The sequence below is a fragment of the Betta splendens genome, chromosome 8 (genome assembly GCF_900634795.4).
Source record: "Betta splendens chromosome 8, fBetSpl5.4, whole genome shotgun sequence".
NCBI classification, from domain to species: Eukaryota; Metazoa; Chordata; class Actinopteri; order Anabantiformes; family Osphronemidae; genus Betta; species Betta splendens.
Window position 1 is genome coordinate 1,409,298 of NC_040888.2, and position 12,754 is coordinate 1,422,051.

At 52.3% G+C, this 12,754-nt stretch overlaps 2 protein-coding genes across 16 annotated transcripts in view; one reads left to right on the forward strand and one right to left on the reverse strand.

Moving 5' to 3' along the window:
* Window positions 1-1,796, reverse strand: part of LOC114860132 (meiosis inhibitor protein 1) — a 35,166-nt gene extending 33,370 nt beyond the window's left edge. For 8 of the 11 annotated variants that reach the window (XM_055510767.1, XM_055510770.1, XM_055510766.1 and 5 more), the window contains exons 1-2: window positions 1,632-1,796; window positions 1,253-1,376 (exon numbers count right to left, since the gene is read on the reverse strand). In XM_055510767.1, the coding sequence (XP_055366742.1) occupies window positions 1,253-1,376; window positions 1,632-1,796 (289 nt within the window). The remainder of the gene's footprint in view (window positions 1-1,252; window positions 1,377-1,631) is intronic. The other 3 variants (XM_055510768.1, XM_055510772.1, XM_055510764.1) reach the window with 1 other exon arrangement.
* LOC114860147 (ankyrin repeat and fibronectin type-III domain-containing protein 1-like) lies at window positions 48-12,213 on the forward strand. 5 transcript variants are annotated; one of them, XM_029158519.3, is made up of 21 exons: window positions 48-692; window positions 1,260-1,460; window positions 3,870-4,106; window positions 6,116-6,367; window positions 6,476-6,737; window positions 6,814-6,987; window positions 7,359-7,475; window positions 7,936-8,033; window positions 8,172-8,262; window positions 8,458-8,565; window positions 8,692-8,791; window positions 9,181-9,310; window positions 9,376-9,495; window positions 9,582-9,685; window positions 9,757-9,871; window positions 9,957-10,123; window positions 10,194-10,335; window positions 10,424-10,586; window positions 10,688-10,854; window positions 10,948-11,134; window positions 11,212-12,213. In XM_029158519.3, the coding sequence occupies exons 4-21, from the start codon at window positions 6,209-6,211 to the stop codon at window positions 11,751-11,753; spliced, it is 2,946 nt and encodes a 981-aa protein (XP_029014352.1). In that variant the 5' UTR covers window positions 48-692; window positions 1,260-1,460; window positions 3,870-4,106; window positions 6,116-6,208; the 3' UTR covers window positions 11,754-12,213. The 5 variants fall into 5 exon arrangements, with proteins under 5 accessions (XP_029014352.1, XP_029014351.1, XP_055366752.1 ...); XM_029158518.3 differs by having other exon boundaries at window positions 1,260-1,456; XM_055510777.1 differs by having other exon boundaries at window positions 48-443.
* Window positions 12,214-12,754: the final 541 nt, after the last annotated feature.

Here is a 12,754-nt window from a genome sequence, read left to right on the forward strand (position 1 = left end):
AGAATTTCCTTCTGTGTCTGCCATCAGGAGAGAATAAGTGTCAGGTTCTGGCTCTGTTATCAGGTTTATTTTGAAGGCACCTTGTTTTTCTGTCATATCATCATGTTTTGGGTTCCAGTTTCCACTTCCTGTCTTTATTTTGGTAGTCTCCCGGTTTCTGTTTTCGGTTCCAGCTTCACTTCCGGTCCCCATTAGTCACACCTGCTCCGTATCAAGTAATCACGTCTTGTATTTAACCACCACCTGTTTCCTCAGTTCTCTGCCAGATCGTCTTATGTATGCCAGACATCCCTTCCAGCATTAGTTGCCCTGTTCGCGCGTTTTTGATTCTGCTCTGTTTTTGACTCCGGATTCTCGCCTGCTCCCTGATCTGTACCGTTGCCTGGATAGCTCTGGTATACCGAACCTGACCGCCCGACTACGAGACAGCCTACTCCCTTACGGTACTGTAACCTGTGACTTTCTGTTACCGAATCTCTGCCTGTCCCTGGACTTGAATCAGCCTGCTCCACCGGTACTGAAGCCCAACGAACTCCTGTGTATGACCCGGACTGTCTGTGATACCGAATACTGGATTAAACTGTTTAACTCTCTACCATCTGCCTACGGTTCTCTGTGCTGTGCATGTGGGTCCTTTATCTGCCGCTCCGTGACAATAAGCAGGAGCAAATAAGCGCCAGTTGTCATATAAGGTGAAGTGATCCATACTTTAAACCAATGCAGATCTTCATGCATGCATTGTTTTCTTATATGAGCTCAGTGTGTGCTGGAAACAAAATTAAAAAAAACAAGCTGTTCACTATAACTATAGCTATAACATGTTCTAGATGGAAAACAGGTTCATACATATACTAACTGTCACAATACATTTAAAGCGACTGTGGTGAAAATAGAATCATCATTCATATTGATACTGACCATATTCACATTCACACTGCAGTATTTAGCAAAGCCCCAGTTTACTGAAGAATACTGTGTGTGTGTGTGTGTGTGAGACTGCTCATGTAAAGTGATCATATCTTGTGTCAATTATTCATTGTGACCTTGCCAAAAAGCAGGATGTGACGGCGGCACCAGCACAATTGTGAACCAATGAAGTGAAGTTATATAGAAGTGAACTAAGCTGTGCCACGTTTACAACAATTACTGCTGATCAGAACGACCTGCTGATTCTTGCTCATTTCTCGTTCCTTGAATCATTCGTAGCAGTCTTTCCATCACACCTCTCTGCATGTCTTGCATGTGTTCTCACCTAGCAGGGACCCTATGAAGCGCACGGAGGCCCCGTGGTCCTGCCGCAGCAGCTCCCTCAGGGCACCTGGTGAACTCCTCAGCACCGCGCTGATCCCAGACAAGGCGAAGGACTTCCTCACTGACTGGAGAGGACAGAGACGGACGTTCACAGGCCTGTTTGACCTCAGAGGGTCCAAAGGCTGATGACGAGCTAACAATCAAAGTGTGTGAGTGAGAACTCTGACACACGGATTTTTATAGCTTCGCAGATTTTACAAATATTTGCTTTTCTTTGCCCTGTGGCCCATAAACATTGTGGTACCCTAAATTATTTATACATGCAGTAGCTTATAGATGCAGTGTGTGTCTTGAACTCAAACTATAGTGGAAATATTAACTCGGTCTTTCACATCCTGTACCGCAACGTCGTTGCTCTCCATCATCTCCATGACGCAGGCCACGCAGAGCTGCAGCCCGCCGCCTCCTGCGGGGCCCAGGCGGCCGCTCCACCTCGGGTCATGCCTGAAGTGAATCTTGTCATAAATAATGTCTGCGCTCGTCATATTAGTGCCTTAACCTAAGAAAATAAAAGAAAAAAAGACACAACATATGGGACAAGCGGTAGCTAGCTAACGCGCCGTTTGATAGCATGCGAAGCTAACATCAGGCTAACGTTAGCTAATCATTAAAACGGACCTCATTTGCTCTTCAAAACCAAAACCACGTCTTCGTTTCCTGCTTCGAGGTTTGTGCAAACGCTGTAAATCAAGTGTCAAAGGGTTCATGAACGTATGACTCACTAAATTATGAAAGGAGCAGTAAAATTAAGTCTAGATAATGTTCTTTGACCAGGTGTAAAGTGTTTCAAACTAAGCTTTATTCAAAATGAAAGCAGCAACACAGCAAAAGTTTAAACTGCCAATAATAAACGACCTGGTAGCTTGTTAAGGTTTATTAGAGAGCATTTACTCATTTATTCAAATTTTTTGAATTAAACTTGTTTTGAATTTTGATACGTTTCATATTTGTAATATTTGTATGTGTAGTAAAACCGATGTGTTTTTCTGAAGTATGTAAAAACAAGATAAAACCTCAACCATGATGACATAAAACAGTTTTTTAGGTGTTTTAAACAAAAACAACTGAGTGCATATTTATATTTGCATTGGGACACTGGGTACCTATATTTTTTATATTATCCTGAAGTAATTGTAATAATAACATCAATATACAGTAATTATAAAAAAAACAGGTCAGGTTGCTATCTACTTTATTCTATTAGTTGTATTTTAAAGCAGTGTTGTCTAAAGCAGCTTCATAAGAATTCTTCTAAAGGTCAAGGGCTGTATGATCGTTTATATTTCTGTCAAAACATTCTTTATTCCAAAAATATGTCACATATTTCCAGGAAATGCCCCTGATTTCGATGTGCTGTGAGTATGTGATGGGATGCAAGAGTTTGCATTGCAGTATAATTTAACGGTAAAGGCCACAATTTGGTTATCACCATGACAACAAAAGCCTCTGAGCAACTGAGCAACTATCTGATGACAGGAGTGTGGGGGCGAATATCAGCCTCTACCAACATGTCAATTTATAATCTCTCCTACTTCTCCTTAAACACCGTTGACGTTTCACATCAAAGTAGGGCATGACATAAATTGAAGCCAGCTCAGCTGTGTGTCTGTGTGCACAAGTGGCTGCAGAGGCAAATCTCTCATTGTGTCATCAGTGTGCAGTGTGAGTTGCCTTTGACAACACACTGCTGTGCTCCAGCAAACATAGTGGAGGCTAAAAGCTGCTGTGTGAGCAGGAAGTGGTCAAAGCCTTTGGGCTGAGTGACAAGAAATGGGAAAATGTTGGTTTCTGATGTCTGCACGTGTGCTGGACAGGAGCTCAATCCATCAGACTGTGCAGTTTCATTGATCCATGAGTGGGAAAGAAAGAAGCAGAGAGCCCTTGAAGCTCAGGTGAGAGTCAATGCACATCTGTAACCGGTATCTGACAATTACTGAGGAGTCAATGCAGCTCAGAGATGAATGGATTTAGCTGCCGTCCAATCACAAATAGAGACTGAACATGCACACGTTTCTCACATTCAGCCTTGGCTCCTCTCTCATTTGAACCACTTCCTGTATACTCACGCCGCCTCCTCATTTCTCACATTTAAAACATTAAAAAACAATAATGCTTTGATAGAATCAAATATTTTCTGCTAGTGATTTTAGCTTTTAGTCCAGCCTGTGACAGCAGCCATCCCTGGAGGTGTTGAGCGACCCTAAATATAGCTCCACCTGTTCCACGTGTCTCAGCCCACACAACTCTGCTCACATTATTACACCTCAGACCATTGTTTCCACTCTGTGACGCCACTAAAGGTCATCCTGTAGCGAGGGGGTTCTTTTTTAATGCCAACATTTTTGTACCATAGCTTAAATCGAGTGAAGGTAAAAATAATGTAGACACCTGAAACTAAATAAACAGTTTTCAGATATACATAATGTGTGAATATAGCACAAAACACAGACAGATAATGTCTGAAGAAATCTCTAAATCAGTGGCAAAGTTACATTTACACTTTAAGTGTGTTGAGCAAAGCATTTATTAAGCACCCCCCCTGTCCTCATACGTTCCAGAATCCTGACAACGCAACACCACGAACAAACACATATGAAGTCGGACAACAGCGCTAGGAGGAATGTGTGTTTGACTCAGTGGAACAGTTAAAGCAGGAAGTGGACGAGACGCGGAAGAGACGCGGGGACAGCGGCCACCGCTCACACGAACGCGCCTCGCGTGCGGAGCTGATGGGATGGACGGACTTCATCAATGAGAGGAACGCGTGAATCCAGCGGACGAGTGAGCCACAGACGGTAGGTTCACAGAACTCCGAGCAGGGTTTCAGCTGAAACTGGCGCAAACGGACCGAACTGGTCCGTCCGGTGTCGAGCGGTGAGCGGTGCTTAACGGAACTTTAGAACTTCACAACTGACGGGGAGCAACTGGACTCAGTGCGGGTGAAGTGTGTTCTGTGCGTTTCTCATTTGTAGAACCCTAATTAGAACTTGTGGAGACTTCAGATGCTTGTTGTTACTGATGCGCGGGAACAGGTGGACGCGCGAGCGTCATATTCTGGCTTCATACGTTGATGTTTGGTGATTTGAGACGTTCACTGGCACAACCGCAGGCTCGCTGTTTGCTGGAGGATTCAAAGTATTAGTCGTCTCACGTTTCCGTGCAACGGAGCGTCAAACACAGAGGAGATGCGTCTTTGCGCAGTGCGTGGACCGCAGCGCAAATGAACGCGCGTCGCCACAAGCGGAGACACGAGCAGACGAGCAGCAAACCGCCGCGTGATTGTGGACACGCGCGTTCCTCCACAGCTCAGCGTCCTCTCAACCTGTCACTCCTCGTCTCAGGCAGCGCACACTTCGTACAGTCATAGCTTTGTGTGGCTGCTCTCAGTGACAGACCGGTGGTGGTGGTGGTCGTGTGTGTGTGTGTGTGTGTGTGGGGGGGGGGCAGAAGCGGGGCTGCCGTTTCCCGTGTGAGTCACGCACTGAGGAACCGGCGTCACAGAGGTGCGGTCACAGCTGCAGCCGTGGACTATGAGCCAGTCACTGTCCGGAGGCTCAGCTGGAGACCAGGCCTGGACCGGAACTGGACCAGAACCGGACCGGGCCTGGACCGGTCGGAGTGAGGGGGGGCACAGAGAAGGTCCTGTAGCTGCAGCGTCCACGGGACGTCCTATCAGCAAACAGGCACCGCGTGAAGCCTGGGAGGTGGGTTCATTTGCCACCGTCGCTTTCACGAGGGACGCTCCTAATTGTATCCACATTCCTCAGGAATCTGAACTGGTGAAACAGAAACACCAGACACCATTTTGCTCCAAGTGTTGAGAAGCGCATGTGAGACAGATTGAGCTGATGAAAAGACAGTGGAAAAGATGAGGAGCCGTCGTCACGGCGATGGAGATGATGGATCTGTGTCTTGAAGCTGATGATACGAGGGCATTCATATTTATTAGAAGTAAAGAATTTGGAGTCTTCTTTGCTCCAGTTAATTAGATTGATGGGCTGCTGGCTTTGTGCACTGGGAGACTCCATTCAGGACTAATAAAACCGTGTCACTTCATCGCAGCTGAAGGAAGAACAAAGGAGAGAATAGTGGGAGGCACAGAAGCAGATGCTGGAAGGGATTTATTTATATATTGTCGTCTGCTGTGTTCAGGCATCGTGACTGTTATCCATCCGTATAGCCTGTACTGGGTCTGTACTGGGTCTGTACTGGGTCTGTACTGGGTCTGTACTGGGTCTGTACGCATCCTGTACTGGGCCTGTACTCATCCTGTACTGGGCCCGTGGGTCTGTACTGGGCCCGTACTGGGTCTGTACTGGGTCTGTACGCATCCTGTACTGGGCCTGTACTGGGCCTGTACGCATCCTGTACTGGGCCTGTACTCATCCTGTACTGGGCCTGTACGCATCCTGTACTGGGCCTGTACTGGGCCTGTACGCATCCTGTACTCATCCTGTACTGGGCCTGTACGCATCCTGTACTCATCCTGTACTGGGCCTGTACTGGGCCTGTACGCATCCTGTACTGGGCCTGTACGCATCCTGTACTGGGCCTGTACTGGGCCTGTACGCATCCTGTACTGGGCCTGTACTCATCCTGTACTGGGCCTGTACTCATCCTGTACTGGGCCTGTACTGGGCCTGTACTGGGCCTGTACGCATCCTGTACTGGGCCTGTACTCATCCTGTACTGGGCCTGTACTCATCCTGTACTGGGCCTGTACTGGGCCTGTATGCATCCTGTACTGGGCCTGTACTCATCCTGTACATGTCTTTTACCTCCTCCGCTGTGTTTTTCTCCCCAGGTTTCTCCCCGTTCTCCAGCCGTTACCTTCCACCCGACACCTGCCTCGGCTGCAGCTCTCGCTCCTGCTGTGCCCGTCTCGTCTGTCGCTGTCATGTCTGTGTCTGTGAGGAACCCACCCCAGCGCCGGCGCTCGCTGGGCCCGGTCTCGCCCAAGCGCATCTACAGGAACCTGTCTGTGAGGCTGAAGGGCGGCGAGTCGTCGGGGGGGGAGGGCGCTGTCCCCAAGCACCTCAGCAAGTCTGCAGACGCTGTAAGGCGCCGTCAGGAAGCATTTACGCCCCGCGTCGCTCCGGGTTCATTGGTCGTTCTCTGTTTTAGACAGATCCTCTAACCCTTAAATGCATCCTTCCTCCTTTAGTACAAGAGCCTGTGGGAGGCGGTGGAGAATGAAGACACTCTGGCCGTTCAAAGCCTGCTGTCCCGAGATCACACCAAGGCCGGAGGTGGGAGCCTGTGGGGGAGAGGCGAGAGGGGGGAGCCGGAGTGGGAGAGAGAGCGGGAGCAGGCGGTGAACAGGGTGAGCGAGCAGGGCCTGGTCCCCCTGGACGTGGCCGCCCTTACCCACAATCCCCCTCTGCTGCATGTGCTGGCCAAGGCGGGAGCCAGGCACAACCCCGCGTGTGAGTTCTGATTCGAAGCGTCTCCCGTGTGCTGGACCCGCCCGGTTCTGCTCTCACCCCTGCTCTGTGGTCGCAGTGTGCCAGCCGGCCGAGTGGGAGCTCAAGCTGGAGGCGCTGGTGGCGCTGGCGGGCTCGAGGCTGGAGGAGGCGAAGGCGGGGACGGGGTCTCAGGACGCCCACAGGAGCCTCCAGCTGTGGAGCCTCAGGCTGCAGCTGTACCGACGCATGAGGGACAACTTCCAGCGCACAGGTACTGACCGGCGAGTGGTTCTGACCGGCGAGTGGTTCTGACCCTGTGAGTGGTTCTGACCGGCGAGCGGTTCCGACCCTGTGAGCAGTTCTGACCCAGCTTTAGTTTTGCTGCAGCTCATCCCAACTTTCTGCCTCATCATTGACCTTTTTAAAGTCTCACACACCAAACCAGCTGCTTTCTCTTCACTCCAGCTCCTCATTGATTCAAGCAGAAGGAAAGAAATGAATTTTATTGAGCTCTTTTTCCGTTGTGATAAAGTTGTGAACGTTTGCTGATGTCTGTAGAGTCAGAGATTTGTCTTACTGTTAAAATGCTTGTTGATTATTCCCTCAGTAACGGAATGACTCTCGTTTCACTCCTGTAACCAGAGCTCCCCAGTCCTCCCAGTCACGTGGCCATACTGGTGACCAGTTCCTCCTCGCTGCTCGTGACCATCAAAGAGCCGGAAGGCGGCGCCGGAACTGGACTCGTAACACGCTACAGAGGTGGGTGGTAGGAGGAGCTTAGGAGCTACGGCGCCGACAGAGTGGGTCCAAACGATGCATTCAGGGACGAGCGAGGCAGGGCTTCGTTTCTAACAGCATGGAACAAACGTGAGGACGAAGCCTCATAATGATGAGCCTCACTGGACCTGTGAATAAACACAGGGACTCAGTCCAACCCGTCTTTGTGTTTGGGGACATTACGTTCAGATGAAGCTCGATGCAACCACAGTATTTGCTGAGGAGATTAAAAGGTTTAGCTGCGGCTCCTTTTCACAGCCGCTCTTCTCTCTTCACGCATCGCCTTCAGCTTTTCTTTGAGGTTTGCTCCTGCGTAAATGTGCAGCCGGGAGCAGTTTAAGCTCAGGTACAGCGCGGTCCTGACTCAAACGCAAACACTTGGATCCTCTCCGCTTGTGAGCGAAGCCAGAGATTCGTCAGCGGGGCTGGTTTGTGTTCGCAGTGGAATGGAGCACGTCCGCCGGCTTCAAACGCATCCTGGGCTCCGCTCAAGTCACAGACACCAAGAACCCGTCCTGCACCGTCAGGGGGCTCTGCGCTGTAAGTCACACACACACACACACACACACACACACACACACACACACACACACACACACACACACACACACACAGTGTCAGGGAAGCAGTGCTACGGCCTCATAACAATGGCTGATTGCAGGGTTGCTTCTCCCACAGGGGGTTCGATACTTCGTACGCGTGAGCGGCTACAACGTGAGGGGATGGGGTCCTCCTCAGCGCTCGTCTCCAGCCAGCGCCGCCCCCTCCAGTGAGTGACTCAAACCTGCGCCAGTCAATGACTGAGTGACTTGAAGGTGTGAGTGATGAGGCCTCGGTGCTGTGTTATCAAGCGGAGACACGGGTCTGCATCCAGAGGCTCAGAGGCCCAGCACCGTCCGACGCCTTCCACGCGTCCTGATCTCTGACCGGAGGCGCGTTGTTTCCCTCTCGCTTGCGTGTGCAGGTTGGAGGGAGTGCGTCGGTGTGAAGTCGCACTTCAGGAACCATGAAGGTTTAGTGAGGAAGCTGCTGGAGGACGCCAGAGAGCCTCACTACAGAGAATGCTGCAGAGGTGAGGCCGTGATTGGAGGTCAGAGGTCACGGAAACGCCTCCACGCCTAAATGACCTCCTTGCATCATTCTGCGCCGCCTGCATGTTTCTCCCAGTGAAGCGTCCTCATCCTGTTCTCCTCCTCAGAGGCCGCGACGCCCCAGAGTCCCAGCAAGCGCTCGTCTGTGTCTCGAGGCATCAAGCAGCTGTTCCAGTCTGCCACCAAGTTTGTGCGTCTCCTGCAGAGGTAGCCCCCCCTCCCTCCGTCTCACCCGTCTCACCCGTCTCCCTGTGCCTCTAGGCGATGAGGGAAAGCAGATTAGATGTGATGAGGTCACAGCCGTGTAGAAAAGTCCAAACTCTTATCTGAGAACGGACAATAGCTCTGTTGAAGCTGACGCAGCCTCAAGATTAGTGAGATCCTGCTGAGGCCAGTGAGGCCACAGCCACCAGTGGGGAAGGAACTGGGAGCACTGGGCAGATGTTGGTGCTGGAGAAACTCACTGACTTTCACTCTGATCTAATGAGCTCCATGAATAAATCGCATTCAGCGCGCTGATGTGTGGCTCATGAGCCGAACCTGATGGCGCCTGAGGCCTGAACCTTCCTCCTCCTCCTCCTCCTCCTCCTCCTCAGGGGCGTGTACCTGGCCTGCGTCTTCTACCACAAGGACCGCGTGCTGCTGACGGCCGACGAGCAGATCCCGCTGGTGGAGGTGCAGTGCTGCTCCACCGCCATCAGCCAGGACTTCCTGTGGCTGGCTAAGGTGAGCTGCCGCCCGGCGCCGGGTCCTGGCCGCGGGCCGGCCTAACGCGGATGCTCTGCCCGCAGCTGTCCTGCGGGTGGCACCAGGTGCCGTGGCTGCAGCAGGCGCTGGCCTCCGCGCACTCGTCCGCCTCCTCGCTCCTCCAGAACCGGCACAACGTCCTGAGGGCCGTGTCGCAGCTGCAGGTGGGGGTTCAGTGCGTTGAATGTGTGGCTCCGTCACCTGTTTCAGCCCCTCAGTGTTTCACTGCATTAACCCGCTTCGCTGCCAGGCCTCCCTGGGAACCGTGGACCTGGGCCAGGTGTACCATGAGCCTCTGAGGGACCGGCAGGGCAACGTGCTGCTGCTGACGCTGAGGGGCTTCTCCTCCTGCAGGTGAGCAGAGCTGGAGGTGACGCAGCCCCGTGGCTGCGCTTCATTTTAACCCTCGCCTGTTTCACCGCCAGCCCTCCAGAACCTCCGTTCCACTGGATGCCGCTGGAGCGCCTGGAAAGGAACCGCAGCAGAACCCCCCTGCTGCCCGAGCCCACGGCCATGGACGCGCTCTATGAGCAGCTGAAGGTGAGCGGAGCGGAGCGGAACGGAGCGGAGCTGCTTCCTCGCAGCTGCAGCGCCACCAGCCTCCGCTGACGCCTGTGTTCTCCAGGAGAAGCTGTCCTTCCACCGGCACAGCGTCCAGCGGGCCCAGCCGGGCCTGTACGTGGGCATCCTTAAACTGTGCAGCTCGGTGGAACAGATCCGGGTCCTGGTGCCGCAGAGGCTGCCCAACGTCCTGTGCCACACGCGGGTCCGCGCCAACGCCCACGTGTCCAGGTAAGTGGGTCGTAACGTTTGGAGGCTCAGAACCAGATCCGCTCAGTTAACCGGGTCACGTGTGTGGCAGAGAGGAGTGGGCCTGGCTCCAGAGCCACGTCGACACCGGTCAGAACCTGGTGAGCGGCGAGGACGAGCCGCTGGAGTTCATCAGGTCTCTGAGAGCAGCAGTCACTCAGCTCCTGACGAAGCTCAACATCCCCCTCTACAGGGTAAGAGGGTTCTGGGAGCGCCGGGCCGGGCCGGGCCGGTTCAGCTCCGGTGCGTCGGCCGGCCGTGCTGACCCGCTGTCTCCCACAGGCCTACCAGTACGCCGTCTACACCCGGCAGCTGCTGCAGTTTGGGGACGCGGTGTCCATGCTGCTGCTGCTGCCTCCCAGCGAGGACTTCAGCTCCAGCTACTGGCCGCTGGTGGGGGCCGAGGAGCCGGGCCTCACGGTGCCGCTGCAGCTCTTTGAGCTGGGTACGTGAGCGCCGTCCTCATCTGTGCTGGTGCTGCTCACGGTCGTAGCCGAGCCTCATCGGGTTTTCATTTAATTGACGTGACTCTTCACTCGTCACCAGTTCACTTCTGGACCTATGAGCGGGAGTTCCTGTCCCAGTACTGCCAGGCCTGGATCCGGCTGGAGCTGGACACGCATCTGGCCCAGCAGGCTCTAAGGGAGGCGCTGGACAGCAAGGAGGTGCAGGAAGCCCGGGAGCGCCTCAACCACATCACTGAGCTTTCCAACGTGAGGCGTAGAGGGAGGCGTCCATGCTTCACACAGACCTGCTTCTGATGTTCTGATGTAGCGTTCACGTCTTGTTGCTCCTCGTTTCATCAGCGTCTGGATGTGGTGTGGAGGGACGCCCGCTGGATCATGGACTGTCTGCAGTGCGTTCGCTCCAAGCAGTGGGTGGGAGCTGTGCCCTTGGGCCTGGTGATGGGAGGAGACCCGCGGCCGCTCGGCGAGGGGGGGGGGGCGAGGGAGACGTGGCCCAGTAGGAAACCAGCACAGAGGCCCGTCAGAGGTTCTGCCTTCACGTTGTGCAGACTCAGACTCCAGCTTAAACACCTAGATATTAAATAAGTCTCTGCTTCCTTTCAGTGGGTGAAACCAAGACAAGCGACGTCTCTGCTCCTTCAGGAACCGGCGTCTCTGAAGCGGCTGTGATGAAGGACGCCGTTGCAAAGGGAGGTCGCCCTGTAGACGTCAGTCAGTCGACGGTGCCGCTGACGGGCAGTGGTGGGTCAGATCCAGAGCCTGGACCTGAGCTTCCTGCTGGTGCCCAGTTTACGGACTGGGACAGGCAGCAGGCCCCCAGCAGGGAGCCGGACCTTCCTGCCGCCACCACTGAGGTCACACGGCCGATGGCGCTGGTCCAGTTGGCGGACATCTTGCCCAGACTGAGTCTTATAGAGGAGGAGGCCCCCAGCGGCCCGGCCTCAGTGATGGACGTGCTGGAGAGCTTTGGGCTGGGCATCGGGGACCTGGTCAGTGGAGCTGGACCCAGAACCTTTGACGCTCTGCCTTCTCACGGTGGTGCCGATGACGCTGCTGTGTCAGATGCTCAGGTCTCCAGCAGAGCGGCGTGCCTTCGGATGAGAAACCAGGTGGAGTGGGACCGACCGTCCCACAGCTCAGCTTGATGCAGGGTCAGGGAACCGCTGGACCCGCTCCCAGACTCACTTCTGGACCTGTAGTTTCTGTTCTATCATTCAGTCCATTAGAAGTTTTCACTGGGCTGAAATAAGCTATAGAAAGTGTTTTTATGACTTGAAAATCCATCAGTTACTACAACACAAAGCCAAATTACTGCATTCACCAGTAAACAAACTCATTAAATACAAAGTATTCTGCAAAATGGATGTTTCCTCAGACGGTATTCAGTCTCCTTCACTTTCTGCACAATCATTGCGTTTAGATCTAAGTTTACATTTACATTTAAAAAGCTGTCATTTTTGCCAAATCATCTGCATCAACAACAGCTGAAGTGTTAATATGTAAGAAGTGTAAAATGCGTCAGACGGATGTGGACACGTCTGTTTCTGTTTCTAACATTTCATTTCCTGAAGTCACTAAAATAAAACATCACAATGTTTCCACAGATTCAGTCTCAGTTTCTTTATAATCAAAACAAATGTGTGCATTTATGTCCTTTTTTCATGCAGTCACAGGTTTTACCCATTGTTGCTCCTCCTCCGATGCATCTCACGGTTGTGTGGGAGTGCTCAGACTGCATGAAGGCCCCTGCTACGGTGCGACTGGGGAGAGGCCAAGTCTAATCTAAGAATGATTAAAAATGCCACTTTAGTCATGGAGGGTGTTTAATATGTGTGATTAGACTGTTATTAATTATATTTATGCAAAACAGCTGGAGATAAGTAAATTACCCCGTTAATCATGTCATCTTTATGATAAAGCATGTGTTTTATGTAAAGCAAACATGACAGTATGACTGATCCCTGCCGTATAATAATAATATGATCTATAATAATATGATAATAAAGAACATTTCATTGAAATTCTGTTTCACTTAGTCTAGTTGCAATTTTGTGATGACGGAATAAAATTAAGCTAAAATAAACAGTTCAGGTGTGTGTTCACTGCCCTCTAGTGGTCGAAGCTAAACACTGCGACACGACGAGAC

Bases quoted from the DNA above. Each gene is read 5' to 3' on its own strand.
- LOC114860147 (XM_029158520.3), top strand. From the start codon at position 4,842: ATGAGCCAGTCACTGTCCGGAGGCTCAGCTGGAGACCAGGCCTGGACC. The intron at 8,792-9,180 runs GTAGCCCCCCCT...CCTCCTCCTCAG, and splicing joins TTTGTGCGTCTCCTGCAGAG to GGGCGTGTACCTGGCCTGCG. The intron at 9,311-9,375 runs GTGAGCTGCCGC...CTCTGCCCGCAG, and splicing joins ACTTCCTGTGGCTGGCTAAG to CTGTCCTGCGGGTGGCACCA.